The sequence below is a fragment of the Chlamydotis macqueenii genome, chromosome 1, assembly GCF_036417535.1.
Source record: "Chlamydotis macqueenii isolate bChlMac1 chromosome 1, bChlMac1.mat, whole genome shotgun sequence".
NCBI classification, from domain to species: Eukaryota; Metazoa; Chordata; class Aves; order Otidiformes; family Otididae; genus Chlamydotis; species Chlamydotis macqueenii.
In genome coordinates this window covers 64,616,963-64,636,326 of record NC_141556.1, presented here as the reverse complement: position 1 = coordinate 64,636,326, position 19,364 = coordinate 64,616,963, and the positions used below count along the sequence as shown (strand labels likewise).

Below are 19,364 nucleotides of genomic sequence, written 5' to 3'. Positions count from 1 at the left end.
CCTGCTAAGCCACATTTGGATTTGTATGGAGTGCTATAACTGCATCGGCAAGGGGACAAACAGGATGCTATAACAGCTCAAATTCCTGACAGTTTTGTGGACTTCATTAAAACCTTTCACTTTCATAGAGACACTCTGGATCTATACCAAGACCAACTGTATTATGCTATACTTATCTATAGATAAGAGCTGCTCTGTTTGAGAATATAATTATCCTCCTGCTACTTACACAGCCTCACAACTTTTCTCCTCCCTCCATTTCCACACTGGTGGGAAAACTGACTTATGCTTATTTTTCTTTCTGCTCTTATTCTAACATTTCTCCATCAGCATAAACTTCCTTTATATCTGGACTTGGTATCACCTTTAGAAGATCAAAAATTTTGAAAAGCTCCCCTTTTAGCCCTTTTCTTCCAGGGATGCCATTTTCCCCTGTACTTTTTCATTTTTAAATCATGGAGTCCCTTGGAAACTCATGATACAGTCAGTTCCTTCCTGCTTGAGACTATATCTTGGGTTTTTATGTTCCAGCTTTCCTTCTGAATTACAAGAACAGGATATTAATCCAACTCCATTTGCAATTCATAAAATAACTGCCCATTCCCAAGGCTAAGGGAATAAAAAGTTCCTGTTACCTCTAGATTCATGGAACTCCAGGGTAACATGTGCGTCAAATCCAAGGCTGAAGTAATTATTGAAGACATTGAGTGGAAGCTGCAGTTGGATAATAAAAAGATACATAAAAATAACATGAACTAAAGATTCCATGATACACTACGAATTAGCTACTTTAAGTCTGGCATCTCATGAAAACCTAAGAGGAAGACAGTGAAAAATATTAGGGAAATGTATGCAGAAGGTTGCTCTGAAGGTTAGAAATCGCTTGTGGAACGCAAGCAGATACAAAAGCCTAAAGAACACAATCACATCTACAGTGCTTTATGATCATATATGTGTCTTTGTAAACATATCAAAGGTTTCCTTATGTTGTCATTGAGGTTTCCCATAATGCTGCTCCACTTAACATGTCAAAACAAAGGTTTTCCTAATTGCTAGCACTTCAAGCTCAGCATGGAAATGAAACTCAAGCTGTGTTCTTCCCGCTTCATATATAATCAGGAGCAATGCAACCCCCAGACAAGCAGCCCTAATTCTATTAAGGATGCATGAGGCAGGGAAGCACACATCTGGCCTTTTCATCATTACACACGCCCAGCAGGGCTGTGGAGAGAGAACAGTAGCATCCAATAGATAAGTTGCAAATTATCACTAAGAAGAGGAAAATGGTTCACAATATTTATTTTTGTTATTGTCTCCAGTCCAAAATAAATATTACTATAAATGTGATCCCCTCACAAAGATTTTCCCATTCTTCAACTGTCAAGATCATATGGAGACCCACACACAAAGAAGTTAAATACAAAAGTACAGTACTTCTTGCAGTAAAGTAGGAAACCGTTGGTATCCATTAGCAAAATCTGAAGGAATAAAACTCTACATCCTGTCCTTAGAGTCATATCTCTAATTTAGGAATGGATAGTGGTCACAAGGTTGCTTCTCCTGTCACGCCAGGTTAACTAGAGGGGAAAAAAAAATGACCTTTGAGATACGTTGCCAGGAATTTTTGCCAGGACTTAGTTCTTGAGATAAATGCTCAGTTCTTGACATAAATGCTTGAGACTTACAAACAACAAATAAATGGCTGGTGTATTTTATGTTTCACACACATCTGGAAGTACTGAGATGTGGGGAGAAAAAAAAAAAACCAACAGAAACAAAAAAAAAAAAAAAAAAAAATTTAAAAAAAGAGATGCAACTAGAGAATTAAAAAGTTTTAGAGCTTCCCTACTTGTGGATCTTATGGTGTAGCCCAAAGACACTTTTAAGGATCCTATAATCTCCCTAAGAAAAAGGTGGCTCTAACCTTACGTGCCCCATCCTCCAGCTCATCCTGTGGCAAATCAGGGTTGCACTCAACCTGGAGATTCCAGCGGTCCAGCTGGACAATGGTCCCATCTTCTACATGACACAGGATCTTGGACACTGGCTCATCTGTGTAACCCTGACAACAGAGGGAGTATCACCAGAGTATCAGCCATGGATTGTGAAAGCAAAGCAAGTCCCTCAGTAATTACCTGGCAGAATTCCCTCCATTCACAGAGGCCAGATCAAATGTTCCTAAGAACACTTCAAAATATTGCTAAATTTTGATATATCAGGCATTTTAACAAGTTATTGCTGAGGTACACAAGTGTTGGGCAGGCAAAGTAATACCATAAGGAAAAGAATTAAAAGTGTCTTTTTGTCTGGAGTAACTCAGGACTCAGTAGTCAAGGATAAACACAGAAAAATAAAGTTTAAACTATGCTTAAATTAGAAGCCTGCATATCCTCCTCATTACTGGGCCTGAAATACCAGACAGATACCTCTATGTACACTTTTATTACAACAACTACATAATTAGTAGTTTAACATCCCAAATAGGAAACTGAACCAAACCATTGTGTCTAACTGAAGCAGACCTTGAACACAGTCCTGCCTGCTATTTTAGCCAAAACAGGAGTTTCACCCTACTACACAACTAAATCAGACCAGCAAGTTGAGAGCCTGCATGTAAGGGTACCCCAGTCAGTGCTCACCCCACCCCAGTTGAGAGTGCGGGCAAGATCGTTCCCAGTGCCAAGTGGAAGAACAGCCACAGGAGGCGGGGGGCTGAGTTGCAGCTCATCGAGGATGGAGAGGATCCAGCCCACCTATAAAATGGGAAACACAGAGAACTATTAGTCACAAAGATTAAAAGGGATGGAAAAAAGGAAAAAGATGTTTTAATTGTATCCTCTTTACAGAGAAGATCAAGTAAAACAAAAGGGAGATGGAAAAAGGAGGCTATCTGAAACTCTACATCTGGCCCATCTGAGGTTTCACCTTTTAGAGACCAGGTACAGCAGTTTTAACAAAGCTCCTGTGCAAGCAGAAGCAGTGGGATGTACACACTTGCTGTTTTTAACAGCACACAGAGTTACTGAGGGAAGGGAGCACATAAGTTGCTGTTCTTGAAGCAGGAAATGAAAGCACACAGAATTACACCTGGCTAAGGCTGCCTAACTATTGCTCTGGAAAATACTATATGCAAAAATGAGTGAAGAATAATATGGACAATTCAAGATAAACTATGCTAAAAGAAACTAAACCTTTGACAATTGTCATGAAAGAAGATATGAGACACACATTAAAACAGCATGGCATCTCAGAGCATGTCCTGAAACTGGAACAGAGGGTCCAGATCAAGTCAAGCATGGACTTGCCCACTGGTCTCCCATTCCCGAGAAAAGAGATCTTAGTGCTGAATTATTTCACTCAGTGCAAAGCATGAAATATATATATTCTAGTCATACACACACATACGTAAATAGAAGACAAAAAGACCAGAATAAAAGACAAACTCTAATGATCAGAGTTGAAGACTTTGGGTTGGAACATAGAATCTGTACTCTTTTGTATTGTAAACTATTGGTTACTTTAGAGAGCTGTTTCTCTCTCCTATCCCTATTCTGGACTACATAAAACTTTTAAATAGAAGTCTAGCCAGAAGGAACAAATAACTGTAAAATATTTCATTTGCATTAAATGGTAATTTCAAAGGGGGTAAAGAAGAGTTGCTGAAAATGTTCTGAAACTTTATAACTGAAATTCTTGCTACAAGAAAATAGGACTATTTCTTAAACTATTTCTCAACTTCAGAGAAAAAAAAAACTGAAAGAATTTGTGCTACATTTTAAAATAAAAAATTAAGAAAAACATAAGCTAAAATTTGATCTATTTTTTTCCTGATGCCAATGTTCAAAGATGCAGTTTTTACTGGAAATGTGAGCTTTTAAATAACACATAAAAATGAAATCCTAGCTGCAGCTGGACAGAATTTTTCCTCCCCCAACTGTGGGGGGGAGGAAAAATCTGCAACTCTCCATAACTTTAATTCCAAATAGATTTTAAAACCAAATTAAAATTAAACTGGAGCTTCATGAAACGTACCCAGCATAACATGGGCATTAAGAACCACAGCTGGAATCTGAAGGACTGGAGAGGGGGTGGCCCAATAGATACAGCAACCACCACTTTATTTCGTATTCTAGAGTATGTCTTTCTCCAAATGTCTTGAAGAAATTTAGAATCATAGAATCATAGAATGGTTAGGGTTGGAAGGGACCTTCAAAGGTCATCTAGTCCAACCCCCCTGCAAGGAGCAGGGACATCCCTGACTAGGTCAGGTTGCTCAGAGCCTCATCCAGCCTGGCCTTGAACGTTTCCAGAGATGGGGCCTCCACCACCTTTCTGGGCAACCTGTTCCAGTGTTCTATAACTCGCATCGTAAAAAATTTTTTCCTAATTTCTAATCTAAATCTACCCCCCTCTATTTTAAAACCATTACCTCTTGTCCTATCGCAACAGGCCCTACTGAACAGCCTCTCCCCATCTTTCTTGTAGGCCCCCTTGAGGTACTGGAAGACCACTATCAGGTCTCCCCGGAGCCTCCTCTTCTCCAGGCTGAACAACCCCAACTCTCTCAGCCTGTCCTCATAAGAGAGGTGCTCCAGCCCTTTTATCATCTTCGTGGCCCTCCTCTGGACCTTCTCCAACTGGTCCATGTCCTTCTTGTGCTGGGGGCTCCAGAACTGGACACAGTACTCCAGGTGGGGTCTCACCAGGGCAGAGTAGAGGGGGAGAATCACCTCCCTCGACCTGCTCCTCTTGATGCAACCCAGGATGCGGCTGGCCTTCTGGGCCGCAAGGGCGCATTGCCTGCTCATGTTAAGCTTCTCATCCACCAGCACTCCCAAGTCCTTCTCCTCAGGGCTGCTCTCAATCCGTTCCCTGCCCAGCCTGTATTTGTGCCTGGGATTGCCATGACCCAGGTGCAGGACCTTGCACTTGGCCTGGTTGAACTTCATGAGGTTGGCACGGGCCCACCTCTCCAGCCTGTCAAGGTCCCTCTGGATGGCATCCCTCCCTTCCATTTAATTAAGTATAAATAGCATTTATCAGTTATTTATCATAATGAATTGTACAATTATTAAAGCATTCATCTAGGATGTGAACCCTCTTTAGAGCCCATTGTCTGACAGCGGTCATCTGAATCACAACTCTTATGGACTTGGATGTCACCAAAGGTACTTAGGTCTATCATAGGCACCATCCTTGGACTCTGTACTGTCCTTAAGAGATTTTTAGAGCTAAGCAATCCTGTACCTTTCAAAAATTTATCCTTCAGTATTGATAACAGGAGACAGAATAAAGACTCCCATTAACTTCACTGGGGCCAGGAGTTCTTAAAGTCTTCTGTCATTAGCTCTTTGTCATTGCCACTGACTTAATCCATACATCTGTGCCTCAGCTTCCCACTGGTGCAAGCAGCATTACAATACCTACCACTTTTGTAAATGCTTTTATCCGAAAAACAGAAATTTCAAATTACTAATTTATAAGTACAACATTGCCATTTAACTTGAGGTCATGTATAAACTTTGTACATTAGTTTTACAATCAAGGATGACAAAGACTATGATTTCCCTGTAAACAGAAAGCTCCTGACCGCGTTGCAAGCAAAGCCTTCCATTTATGCCCTGGAAAGGAACAGCAAGCAGCGATGATGGAAAAGTTACAGTAAGTTCTGTTTCACCTCAATAACACAAGGTAACATCTGGTCTCATTGAATATTCACTAAGCCAATTTGAGCCAAATTTTTAATTTCTGTATGTAATGGCTTTGGGAATAACTAGATATTAATTTGCTTCAAACTGAGCAGCAGCAAAGGTAATAGCAGATTGCTGCTCATACCAACGAGAAGGTGCTGCCACCTGTCGCTGGCACTGCTCAGCAAAGGGAAAAAAAAAGATGGTCAGATTCAAATGTAGTTGCATTCACTTCTATTTTAATATTTTCAGGATGAAGATTTCTTTTTTCCCTGACAAAATATTGGCTTCCTCAGGTGGAAGCTTGCAAGGACTTTCAGAAACAGATTGAAACTGTTTTTTGCAGCTATGTCTTCTGCTAAAGCAATGCCTTGCAGGTTTCTCAAGAAACGTTCACAATTCAGTAGTATCTTATTGTCCCAGGTACCAGCAAGACAGTAGTCAAATTACATATTTTCTTCATTCTTGCAGGGGAAGCACTGGTATTAATAACCCCTACAGCTGGCATTTTAAAAGAACCCACAGAAACTGAACAGGAAGTACCCCCAGAAATTCAAGGAGAGATGAGTTGAGGGTTGGTTCAGCTCATCACAAAAAAAAAAAAAAAAACCAAAAAAAAAAACCAAAAAAAAAAAAACCACAAACCCTCCCCATGCCCTAAATATCCACATATATGTACCCAGGCCAGCCATTGTACCTTGCAAACAGCAATGCATTTTCCTTACCATATTTACAGTTACAACTATGATCAAGTGCATGTCTGGGGAACTGATCTTCACAGGGACTAAAAGTCAGTTTTTCAATTATATTTAAGCACTTGGTGGGACAGACTGAGATTTACAATATTCCTAAGTACTGGAAAAAGTAATGCGGTTGTAATGCCTCCATTACCACTCTTGGCCTTCAGACCCTGAACCACAGAGCTTGTCTCCAACTGAAAGCGCCTAAATTGTTTAAAGATCCGACCCTTTTCACTTACCCAAGAACACAAAGAAGTTCAGTAGCAAAGGAAAATACTGACCCTGGATCTGCCAGATCCCAGGCTAGTCGTATGATTAATGCAATATCCTTCCTTACAGATGTTTGTAAATAAAGTGGGGAAACTCACTTTCTTTAGGCACAGAGGAGACCCTATTTGACTGTTCTCAGACATCACAGAGATGATAGCAGGAAGGAGCAGAAATTAAGATACAATGGCCCCCAGACAGTGACTTAACCTACTAGATCCTCAGATCTCTGTAAATAGTGAGGGGAGGCCAGCAAAGTTAGTATTTATTTTTTTAAGCTGTACCAAATCTTTATGCATAAAGCAGATAGAACTTTGGACTTTAGGATCTGGCCCCATCACTATGCCATCCAGGCCACACAGAAAAAAAAATTTTAAAAGTAGATTTCACAAGTCTGAGGTCTGTAATCTGGCTCTGTAGGCATCACAAGGTGGGAAACATACAACTGCAAGGAATTTAATCTCTTGGTGATGACCATGGGGCTGCCAGGCATTGGCCACCTACCGTCCCGTCCCCACCGCAGGCCAGGATCCTCAGGTTTGGCACTTTTCTGTACAGCTCCAGCCTGACCAGGGGAGGGAAAGGGGAAAAAGGTAAAAAATAAAAAGTCAGAACAATGATGCAGGCATGGTTTATACATTTTGCCAAGTTTGACAGTTTAACTACTGCTTATTGCATTTTCAAATTTTAATTATTAATGGTGTGGGTAAAGGCAGAAAAATAAAAAAAAAATTAAAAATCTCAGTATCACCAAAAGCCTCGGCACTGAGGAGACATCAGCCCTGGCAGCTGCAGGCAGCATCGGCCCCAACCCAATCTGAGCCCTGTGGCTCATTTTACATCTTCACACACACACACACACACACACACACAAACACACACACACACACACAAAAGCACTAGGATGTGACATGGGTCCTTCCTCCACTGTTAGGCAGCACCTCAGCACCACTGAGAAGTATTTGATCAGTTTTGCATGTTCCTGTGCTAAATCTGAAAGGACAGATTCTTACGCTTCCTCTGGAAATGACAAAAATATTCAATTTTTCTCTTATTCTAAAGCAAATAAATATAAACATTGAGGGTTTTAAACAAAATTTAATGTTCCTCATCAGGATTTGCTGAGCCAGCATTTCTGAGGCATGTAGAACATGGCAGCTCCTTCAGCTGGTAACTGTATTTCTTTAACACCAGAGAAGGCAATAACATCTAACAGAGTTCTTTCTCTGGATATTTGATCTAAGATATGAGCAGAAGAGCCAGAAAAAGCACCCATCAAAGACTCATTCCTTCAGTTGCGTGGAAGAGAGGCATAATTAAATTCTCTCCCAATGGAGGGGCTACATTCACACATGGTGAGCTGAGTGGCCAGAGGACCTAATTCTCCTTTAACTCTATTACACAGCTCTCAAAACTGTACATATACTTTAAAACTTCTATTCATCATGAAGGGAGAAGCAGTGGAAGTGTTCTAGCAGGAAAAAAGGTTTGGGTGCTCTAGAAGGATGAATAGCATATACTTGGACCATTCTTATACAGGTAAACATCTGGTTTTACATGATTACTATATTCTTGTGCTGCCTAACTTGTGAGAGCAGAGCTGAACAGATGGTTGACTAAAGCAAGTATCCCAATCTCAATTACCATAGAAGGATGGTCTCTTAATCCTTAGCAGTGAGAATCATTCCTTTTAAAGACAGTCCTCCATCCCCTGGAAGAGGCTCACAACTATTGCCCAGAGAAGTTGAGTTACTCAACTAGCAGAGGTACTTGCATGCTGCTGTCATGTATGGAAATCTGGAGGCAGCCTCACCCCATTGCAATGTTAAGCTACTAGGGAATGGTCAGGCACTATGGGACCTACAGCAGGTCTGTCTTGGAGCTGTCTGGAACAGGTTGTCCAACATGGGGGCAGCTCCTAATCTCTTCTTATAGAAGCCACACTGCAGCCCACTCCCTCAACACTACCAAAACCTGGACATGTAAATTCAATACACAGTATACCAGTCTATCCAAGCTAGACCTTTGACTGCTTTCCTGATAAGAAAAGAATTATGGTCTGCAGCACTGAAGGCTCGAGAACTTACGCATCTCTTGGACCTTCTTGAGAGAGATCAAAGACCTGGCGTGGATTCAAATACCACATAAACATTTGGAGAACCTTAGTGCCCTGGGAAAAGAGAAAAATCAAAAGAAGGGAAATTATTAATAGCTTTATGAATATTAGAAATAATAGTATTCAATATTCACTATATTTGGACCTATTTTCTTTCTTCTGTGCTTTACAAAGCAAACATAAATCAAGAAAAAAACAAACTAGAAAGTGCCATAGTAGATGACTGCTCTATAGAACAGTGACCCACCAATCTGAGCAGGGTGCATACGTATACATATAGACTAAATCTAACAACGCATGTCAGTAATGGTTCATAAGAACAGGCATTCAGGGTCAGACCAAAGGTTCAGTTCCCACAGGAACCTGTTCTCCTATCTCTCTTATCTGAAATCTCTGTTATCCCACATCACCTTCAGCCATCCATGACAGCAACAAGTTGAACTAGCTTGTGGGCAAAGTCACCATCACATTCAACAGTGTCCTGCACAACATCCAAGCAATGACACTGCTTTGAGCTCTGCCATCACCACCATGAATACTCATAGCTGTAGCCCTCTACTATCTAATGAAGTAGCCCAGAGTCCTTGGCTCCTGCAGCTGCCCCAGTACTCCCTCACTCAGCACAGAGTGGCCAGCCCATCACCTAAAGATATAATTTCTGGCTTATCAAACTCTTGGGTTCATATTGCAGACACTCAGTTCCCTTCCTTCATGTTCTGCCCAGAAACAAAGTGGCAGGATTTCTTATAGCAGAAGAGGTCTAAGAACCTCACAAGGCCAGCTTGTACTTTGAAGTAATTCAAGAATACATTTCAGACATAGCCTAGGGAGTGGAAGTCAAGAGTTTTGAATAGCTCCCCCTTCTGAGGGATAGCTCTTTTGCCTGACACCTTCCTCTTAATGGAGAACCAAGAATAGTAGCCAAAGTGCCTAGCAGAAGGTGTAAGAACAGAGAAAATAAATGTGATGTTTGCTGTAGGTATTCTCCCAGCCTCAGCTATTTGCAGTTCATAGAACCCTTGAGCCAGAGGGGAGTCCAGGACTTTAGTAACCTTCAGGGTTTCCTCTTCCAAATCTCTCCTTCAGCTCATGTAAATTTTCAGCATCCACAACATCTTATGGCAAGGAGCTTTGCAGCTGAACTACATTCTGTGAGAAAGACCAAATTTTTCCTTTGTTTTGAATCAGTCTTAGTTCCATTTGATATCCTCCCTAATTCTTCTAACAGAGGAGAAAGTGAGCACAGCTATGCTATTCTCCATGCATTACAGACCTCTTATTTCTTACATCAATCCTTTCACAACTAGAAAGCCTTGTTTATCAAAAGGCACTCAGATTATCTGATATTCAAAAAGTGGCAGAACTAACCTGCAAAACTTCCACTTGGGTAAGTTTTAACTCCAAGACTACTAAGAAAGAAGTCTGCTGCTTGGTCATATTAGTCACTGAAACTTGGTTCTCTGTGGTACAGTACAAGACCAGTAACGATTTTTTAAAATGCCATAGGAATGTGTCCTTTCACATTCACTAATTTCCCTAACTTTCCTAGTAAAATTAAATTAAAAGTCTAAGATCTTATTGGCAATCTAAATTTTCTGTGGAAATATGAAGTCTTCCAAGACCCTCCAAACTACCAGTTTAGATTCCTTTTAAGAATCTGAAGATAGGAATACAAGAATACAACTGCTCAAATACTCAAGTATCCATTCCACTCATCCAATTCTGTTGAAGTGGAAAGGGCATTCAACAGCAAGGACCTCTTCTAAGGACCTCAATTCAGTTGCATAGAGTTCTTCCTATCTGACTCACCAAAAACTATTCTCATTTGCAGAAACACTGTTGTTAAACTAAAACTTTGTGACCTGGATCTAGATTATGTTCTTACCTGATTCCCTCCACTTTTTGGATTGACAAAAACCAGCAGTGGCTTCATGAGTGGAGAGGAGATAGGCTTTATCACAAATGGCCGACCTTTGTTATCCTGAGAAGCAGAAGTAATAAAAAGCTTTAGCACAAGTTACCTATGTTTCCCTGGCAAAATATATGAAGGAGACTCAACCTAGCTCTGACAAAACTACCTCAGGTATTGGAAACAGTACAGCCATGTTAACGGAGTGCTTAGCTGAGACTAATTTGTCCAGGTGAGAAGGAAGCTGGGAGAATATCACTTCAGGCCAGTACAAAAGTATTTTAAAATTTTACTCAATCTTATTTCCCAAAAAAAACCCAGGTATTCACACAGTGCTATTAATGTGTCACATAAAGTGCTATTTGTAATATGAACAATTTTCCAATGGAAAATAGTGACATAAGCTACTTATTTCATGAATTCCATCTAACAGGCAAGTTATATGAGTACTTAGTTGCAGACGATCTGCTCTTGAATTCTTGGTCTTGCTAGCGGTCCCACCTTTGAACAAATGTCACAGGTCAAACATGACATGTCAAAGAGTAAGTTATTTGCCTCCCTACTCCCTACTCCTGCAGGACACCAGAGAGCCCACTAGTGAGGGCACCCTCCTGGGCTGTGGCAGACACAGATTCAAGTTTCTGGTCTGCAGTTCTCCCACCACCTACGTGAGGACCTTAAACAGAGAGCTCTGTCTATGTAGAGGCAAGTCTCCCTCCACCTCTCGCCGTGAAGGTGTTTTTCATCTGTGTAACTAAACCACTAAGCAGGGTCTGGAAACTAAGTCTTCTATAAGCTAGGTGGTAAATTAAATCATACGGTCATTCATCTGTTTTCTGTCTCTCCGTGGCCCTATGTCAATTTTCACACAAACAGAATATTTCCAGTACAAGATCTCCTGAGGGAGACACCCTCAAACTGGACCAGACCTTTGCATCAGTGTACTCACCATGGATTTTATAACCCCAGTTTCATAACCCTACCCTGCTTAGTGGAAACCAAGGGTCTTAGCTGAGTCTTTTACATCCCAAGGGAATGTTTCATTAGGCTGCTTGTCCTTCCAGAGCCTGGGTATGCTGTTTCTTGAAAAAATCAACTCAGCAAATAAAACTTCTCATACCAGTTTTATCAAAACTGATTTCTTCTCACAACAAATTCAATAATGTGGAGTTTTCCAATGGAAAAATATATATATTAAACACTGCAGTAAAAAACAAACAAACAACCCCCCCCCAAACCCACAACTTTAAAGTCTGCATTTAGATATTTAAACAAAAGGAGCCTGATTTTCAAAGTACTTGAATACCTACTTCATTGCCTCTTTTGCTGGCTTTTCTTTTAAAAGATGTTCTTTTCTTTCGCCGTGTTGAAGTCTTTAACGAGTTCTACATCAAAAGAAAAAAGAATACATGAAAAGCAAAACAAAATTTAGAAGACAGGCCCAGACAGAGCCCCTTTACGAAGCTCTTCCATGCATGTCCACTTGGAGAATGATAAGAGTATCTGGCACATGCTCGAGATTTAAATTACATGCGCTGCATGCTTTACACTTCCACACCACCGTTTATGGAGAAAGCCACACACGGAGACCAGACTGGTGCTTTGGAACTGGAAACTTTCCCACGCTGTGAGGGGGAAAAAAGATCAGATGCTCCCATAGACTCACATAACACCACATGTTGTACCTGCCAACCCTCCCAATAGGGGTAGGAGACGCCCATTTCCCCTTCGGGGCTCCAGTCTCCTGCCCAATCAGGCTCGTCTCCTGGTATGGAGACCACCTGCATAAAGATGTAATAAAAAAACATGATAAATGAGATATTTTTCATGTTTTTTTTTAGGAAAGAAAACAACAAGTTTTAGATCTGGCAACCATTATGACTCAACATAACATAGCCACCATGGCGTATGATGCTGGCACTGTGGATTCAGTTCCAGCCTGTCAAGAAACTTGTGTAATAATCTGCTGAGGAACAAACTGAATTGTTAATGTTTAAGGATTTGTGTGAGGGAGGTGTTTGTCAAGTTTTTGTTTGGTTTGTTTTTTTGCAGAACCTGTTAAAAAAGAACTTGCATCAAAGCTATGCTCCAAGCTGGCAATAGCCTGCTCAGTGTTACTGAACCAAACAGTGTTCTGGTGTGATAAAAACAGCCCAAAAAGAGGAATTTTATTTTGTTTTTTCATTATTTTAATTCAGTAACTGAAATCATACCTACAGGAAACCCTAACCGTCTCCATATGATTGAAATTTTGTATTCTAGGAAATATTGTAAATGTTTTCTCAATATTTCAACATCTAGTCTAGCCATCACCAGGAAATAAAGTAACACAGGGAAGTAGAAGAAAGTTTTTTAATTTTTTTCTGGCTTCAAGAGCAAAAGCAAGATCCACTCAGGTCATCCAAAAGTTCATTTCTGTCCTGACGTTACTCAGAAGTGTGCCACTAATGAAAAAAGTCAATGACCAGAGATCATCGAATCTGTAAGTACTGATTTTAATCTTGCTTGCTAACCAACATCAGCAAGAATAGTCACTAGATTCTGTTTAATACCTAACAACCACTTCCAGAATTTCAAGACTTCAGTATGACAGACCAGATATGGAAGCTAATGTTTGCACATTTCTCAGAAGTAAAGAAAAGCTAACAGCTATCTAACTCAAATACCTAAAGACATTGTCCTTTTTCACTCAGACCAAGAGAAGCCTGTATAGAGCACAAGGTCCCAACCTTTTTGTCACCTCTCAACATTCCTTGTGGACTAAGATACAGTCGTGCCTTGTTGCTTACCAGAAATATTGAAGACATGATGGCTCTGCAGAACAATTACAGGACATTTGCCCTTTTAGACCATGTTTTGAGAGACCATCTAAAGAAGCGTTCGTACTCTTCCCTTCTCTGATACAAAGTGGTATTGAAAGTGTGATACCTCAAAGACTGCACTGACTATGGAAGTGCATCAGCAATATCATCTGCGTGGTCTTTCATTGCCCTACTTCAGACTGACTGTAGACAAAAGACTTTAAGCCAATATAAAGGTACAGGACATTAGTCTCAAAGTTGGCTCCCATGGGGGCCTTAGCCTAGTTTCTCAGCCATTCTCTACTGAAGGTTCCTCCCTGGAGTGAGGCAAAACACATGACAGAGAGATCTAGTCTATCCACAGTCTTCCCAGTGTTCTGCTGAAAGGTCACAGGCATATGAAGCCTTTTCGCCCTGCTTCAGTCTCTCCAGGTGTAAGATTCAAAATATTTATCCTATTGGTAAAGTGCAGTGAATTCTGCTGGTAAATTGTAGTCTGTAACTCAAGTTAGGTATTACACTAGGCAAGCACTTAACTGTACTTCTGGAAGAAGGACTGTACTTGTTTTTCTGCCTCCACAATGGACAGACATAAGCCTAGTGCCCAGCCCTTCTGAAAAGGGCAAAGACACTTAGTAAAATCCTGACTAATTTAAAAAAAAAAAAAAAAAAAAAAAAAAAGAAGTTTCAATGTAGTTGTCATTACATCCCATTATAATATATCTCTCTTCTTGCCTATGGGTGGAATGGGAAGAGGCATAAAACTATATTAGAGAAATAGTTTTAGCCTAAGTCTCCATTTATTATTATAACATTTTTCATTTCTACTCTCAAAAAGGCAACAAAACCTGCTATGTCACAGATATGTTATTTCAGGTTTTTTTTAAACATGCCTATACCTATAGTGTTAAGAGAACCTACAGCTTTGCTACAATAATTACAACTGCATGTCCATAGCAGATGAAAGGCAAAAAAAGTTGCCATATGTACATTTTCTTTGCAAACATACAGAAGAATAACAACCAATAGTAATCGTCAGTCTTTGCACATTAAACTGAATAAATGGATGCATACTACCTTGTCCACATATTTTATAAACATTAAGTGTTATTCAGTGAAGTACCTGACAGCAAAGTATACCTTTAAATGGGCACCATATGCAAATCCTAACTTGCCTCTAGAGGGGAAACCTCTCCTTTTTGGGTGTCAGTTTGACCATGTGAAGGAGAGATTTTTGGTATTATTGCATGGTCACTATAGTTCTAAGCAAGCATAGCTAGACAAACAGAAGAACTGGAGTCCTTTTTGTACAGTGTTGAGTGGTGTGAGGGTGACATACTATTTCAAGCAAATCCCATGGACCCTTTCAACCTTTTCCTTTAGAACATTTCAGCCTTCATTTTCAAACGCGTTTAGCATGCTGGGCTTCAAATGACTTAAATAATGAATAGCCTCTGGGAAGGCCAAACTTGACCATCTTCTGGTTGTTCACAAACCACAATCAGACAAGGCAGCTGCACTTCGCAATTGAAAAAGTAAAGAAATTAGCCCAGAAGTATAAATATTCACTAGCACTTTTTCAAGGTCCTCAAAGGAGGAGAAGAAGAAAACAACATGTTTACTCACCTTGAACAGAAAAAAAAAAACAACCCTGGAAGTTTACAGTTACTGCCTTTGCCTTCCCAAACAGAATACAGGCTGAGTCAGCCAGATTCTCCTACTACCTACTATTCTCCCAGAACATAAACATAGCAAGTACATTCCTAGAGCTAACCAAAACATGGGCTACCAAACCGCACCTATAACAAAATATCACCAGTCAACAAGAGGCCCCTGCTTTCAGAAACTAAAAGATAGAATTTATTTGGACCCCAGGAAATCAGAGTTGGTACCAAAGTGCTGCTAACACAGTACAGAAACACTGGAATTCAGTAGGGAAGTTACAAAAGTGGCTCACATTATGAATAACATGGAATAGATACTGGGAGTTTTCCATTCATGTAAATGGGTCATTACATACTGGGCTACTACCAATCCCAAAGCTGTTTGAATCATTCTGAATATTCTTCGTCTCGCAATCAATTGCTTGCAAGAAATGAAAGCTCCCCATTTAGAATGTAGATTGTCAGCAGAGATGTGTCTTTAACCAATTACACCATAATGTTTCATTGCCACAACATTGCTGCTAATCAGAGGAGTGTTATCTCCAGTCAAGCCCAATATTTGAAAGGTGGTGACCCATGTTGTACAAACTAAGTATGGAAAACCATTTTTGTAGCAATAAAAACATAAATAAAAACTAAAAATCAGGGCAAGGTTTTGCTACAAAAAGCCATTTTATTTGCTTAAAATAAACGACCAGCAAACAGGATGAAGGCACCGCTAAATTTCATGAGTAGGGAATTCAGTTCAGGAGTTGCCTGTGACCAATGTGAGTAGTTAATTAGAGCTGAGGAAATAATTTGTAATAAAACGGCTTATAGCCAAATTTATTCTGATTGTAGAATATGTGAAAAACAGATTGCTGGCTACACATTTATTTATTATCTGAATTAACAAAAATTTCCGAGTATTTTGTTTGTATTCTGTGGATTGAACATAGTCAATATTTGATAGTGTTTACCAATCATGCATATAGATTGAAGAGGGTCATAATACACAGAAGTAGAGCTGGCCAGAAACAGCAGGAGAGGAGAAAATATTTCCTAAAAAAAAAGAAAATCAGACTTCTGCCAAAAATCTGAAGATGCATCTGAAAGATGCACCAATATTTTCTACAGCAATAAGAACGCATTCCACAGAACTAACACTGCAATGGGTGCTGGTGCTGTTAAGAAGTTTAATCAAAATACACCCATTGTCTGTGCCAAATACCATTTTGAGCTAATGCTTAAATTACTGAAGATAAAGTTTTAGCATGCTACTGACCTCAAATTTCAAGGACTCAAGACATGACACAGAGAGAGAATACTGTACTGAAGTACTTCCTTTCCACTCATGACTCAGGCACACAAAGCTAACACATATTTGCTTATAGTGTAATGTCTTAAACTTTTATTTAAAAGCATTTTTCCATTAATTATAATTAACTAGATTAGATTCATTTTTTATTTGAACTTTTCTGAAAAAAAAATAATGGACAAGAAAGAAAATTCTCCCAAAACATTATAAGAAAGGTGCTCTGCTTTCGCCAAATGCCAAATCAAAAGAAAATTACAATAACTGATTTTTTTTAGTAAAAATAAAATAAAATAAAAATAAAAGATTAGTAAAAATAAAATAAAAAATAAAAGATTGAAAAAAGGCTTCTTTTGTAAGGTCAGACATGGATATGTTATCAAATACCACAGAGGTGCGGAAAATTAGCCAAGGAAATTAAGTCACTGCCAAGGACTCAAACAGATTCTTCAGCAAGACAGGAAGAAAGACTTCTGTAGAGAAGGCTGGAGTAAAACTAACAGAGAAAGAAGAGTGTGGGAAAAAAAAATACAAACACCAAAGAAAAATTTTCCCTCAGAGAGGAGGTGGCTAGGAATCTTGCCTACTCTCTGTTGTCCTAAAGGAGAAATAGTGGTCTCTTCAGTCAACTTTTTGATTACTCTATACACATATATCCTCTTCCCCCTTCCTCATCTTGTCTGTAATATCCAGCTTGTTAGAAATGCTACTCATGCACAAATCTGACAGTCACATCCTTAGATTGGAACTAAAAAGTGAATAGTGTCACAACTTAGACCTTTTTCCAGTTTCATGGGACTGATTTTGTCTTAGTGCCTTGCCTACAGCCTGAACTTCTTGACTTCTTGTTGGCAACCAGGAGACACAGTCAGAAAGCCCTGGGTCACTTCTCAAGGATGGACGCACAAATGTGAAGAACCACACATCACTAGTCTAGGAAACCAGTGTTCCTCACAATGGAAGAAAATTACAAGAAAACATAAGTGGGAAGTTTCAATGTCCCAGACACCATTTTTTTTTTCAGAAAACAAACAAACAAATTTGTTTCATTTCTTCTGAAATAAAACTTTTACCAGCATTTCTGGCTCCCTGATATGTTCAGTGTCTGTTTGTCCATTTCTTTCAGTTCAACCTGGAGTGAAAACAGACTTTCAAAGAAAAAAAAAAAAAAAGTACTTTTTGCGTGATGGGAATCACCTTTTAATTTTTGGCCAGCTCTCTTTTGTATACCTTTTTTCCCTAATATGTTCACCAGTGAATAATCCTCTCCAGAACATACCATATCCATTACAAAAGCTTTGAAGTCTAACACTTGTTACCTGCACCTAAAAGAGCACATGGGCTTACTGCTCACATTCAGCAAGCAGTGATGTAAATAAGACATGATTGTTTAAATCTCCAAATTGAGAGGGATGCCAGTCCAGCCACAGATAATTCTTACTGCAGTTCAAGTGAATGTTTGTGAACAGGTTTTCATTGTATTTGCTCAGCTCTATTCAATGAAACATGCTTGACTGCCTGTAACACATGGGATTTCTTGCAGTATGCTCGCTGAACTCACAGTTAGAGGAACAAACCAGAGCTGGCTTTGCTCAGAACAAAAGTCGTGTTTGTTGCTAATTGTCCCAAACAGGGAAAACTACTGAAGGGCTGGATGGAGGGACAGGAGGATATAGGTTCATAATCACCATGGATGTATGCTGGGTTTTAGGGATAGAGAAAGGGTTGAACAAGCATGCCTTAGTGAAGGAGTACTGAGCAGCGAAGCCAGGCTGGCCCTGCACAGCCATACAGCTTCAGAAACAGACATCAGCATGCAGTTACCTGAGGTTTCTTCACCTTAATGATCCAAGTGGGAGGCACAATGACAGCAGCGTGAGCCCCCAGGGAACATGGCTCCTCAATGTGATGTAGCAGGAAGCAGGTGACTTTGTTATGAAACTGGAAGAGGAAAAGAGTAGAGTCAATAAAGAAGAAAAGGGTGCTTATACAAAAACTGGAGCAATGTTCCCAACTCCATCATCTTCAAGCCCTCCAAACCATGGAGTTTTAGGGACATATAACTAAAGATCATCTTCCCTAGCCATGTATTCTTACAAAAAAAAATAAAAAAAATAAAAAGCCAAACTCCCCCAAAAACCCAGAAAACCAATCACTCCTACTTTAACACAGATCACAGACTGAAGACCACAACCTAGTTTGATGCAGCTGTATGTATCAAGAGTCCTTTGGCTGTTTGAGCTAGCAGAGGCAGCACATTGATAGGAGGTAACCAGCGGCCACGTTGTACAACAAGACTCTTCTCCTAGAGGACTCGTGTCAGCCAGGTAAAGTTACAGTGTCTTCAGGCAAAAACAACAGAAATGGCAAAATGGGGTGATTCACAGAAAGGGAACCTTGAGAGCCAGGAAAAACAAAATTACTTGCAGTATGGCCACTCAGTGAAGCTGCTACCAGTCTCCTTGAGTATTGTTCACTTACCGCCAGCTTGCACCAGGAACAACTTATGGCCACAATCTCTTTACTATGGAAGGAGAATTTCTGCTGAAAGCCCTAGAATAAGCAGGAAAAACTGATTCAATTTCTTCTGACCACAAGAAAGTTCACAGTTTTAACTCTTACCGGGTGATTGTGCTAGACTAAATCAGTTCATTGCAGTCATAAACATTGGTTTAGCATCAAAGCTCCTAGACATCAAACAGATTTTTGGGGGATAAAACAATAACAGGATTTATAGAGAAGTTTCTTCAACTGAGGCATTTTCACACACACTTTTAAAAACACTTCTCCAAAATTTTATGCTTTTTCTTAGACTTTGTTGTTAAAAACAACAGAAGAAGAAATAGAGAAGGAATTACTATTTTAATGGATTTCTACAGATCT

At 39.8% G+C, this 19,364-nt stretch overlaps 1 protein-coding gene across 2 annotated transcripts in view; it reads right to left on the bottom strand.

The window, feature by feature from the left end:
- The window catches only part of DGKI (diacylglycerol kinase iota), a 224,958-nt gene that overhangs the window by 99,566 nt on the left and 106,028 nt on the right, over nt 1–19,364 (bottom strand). Inside the window, exons 7-16 of one of the 2 annotated variants that reach the window (XM_086740487.1) lie at nt 18,963–19,034; nt 18,306–18,422; nt 12,408–12,503; nt 12,033–12,107; nt 10,699–10,794; nt 8,785–8,867; nt 7,202–7,262; nt 2,640–2,753; nt 1,925–2,062; nt 636–714 (exon numbers count right to left, since the gene is read on the bottom strand). In XM_086740487.1, coding sequence (XP_086596613.1) covers nt 636–714; nt 1,925–2,062; nt 2,640–2,753; nt 7,202–7,262; nt 8,785–8,867; nt 10,699–10,794; nt 12,033–12,107; nt 12,408–12,503; nt 18,306–18,422; nt 18,963–19,034 — 931 coding nt within the window. The remainder of the gene's footprint in view (nt 1–635; nt 715–1,924; nt 2,063–2,639; nt 2,754–7,201; nt 7,263–8,784; nt 8,868–10,698; nt 10,795–12,032; nt 12,108–12,407; nt 12,504–18,305; nt 18,423–18,962; nt 19,035–19,364) is intronic. The other variant, XM_086741315.1, reaches the window with a different exon arrangement.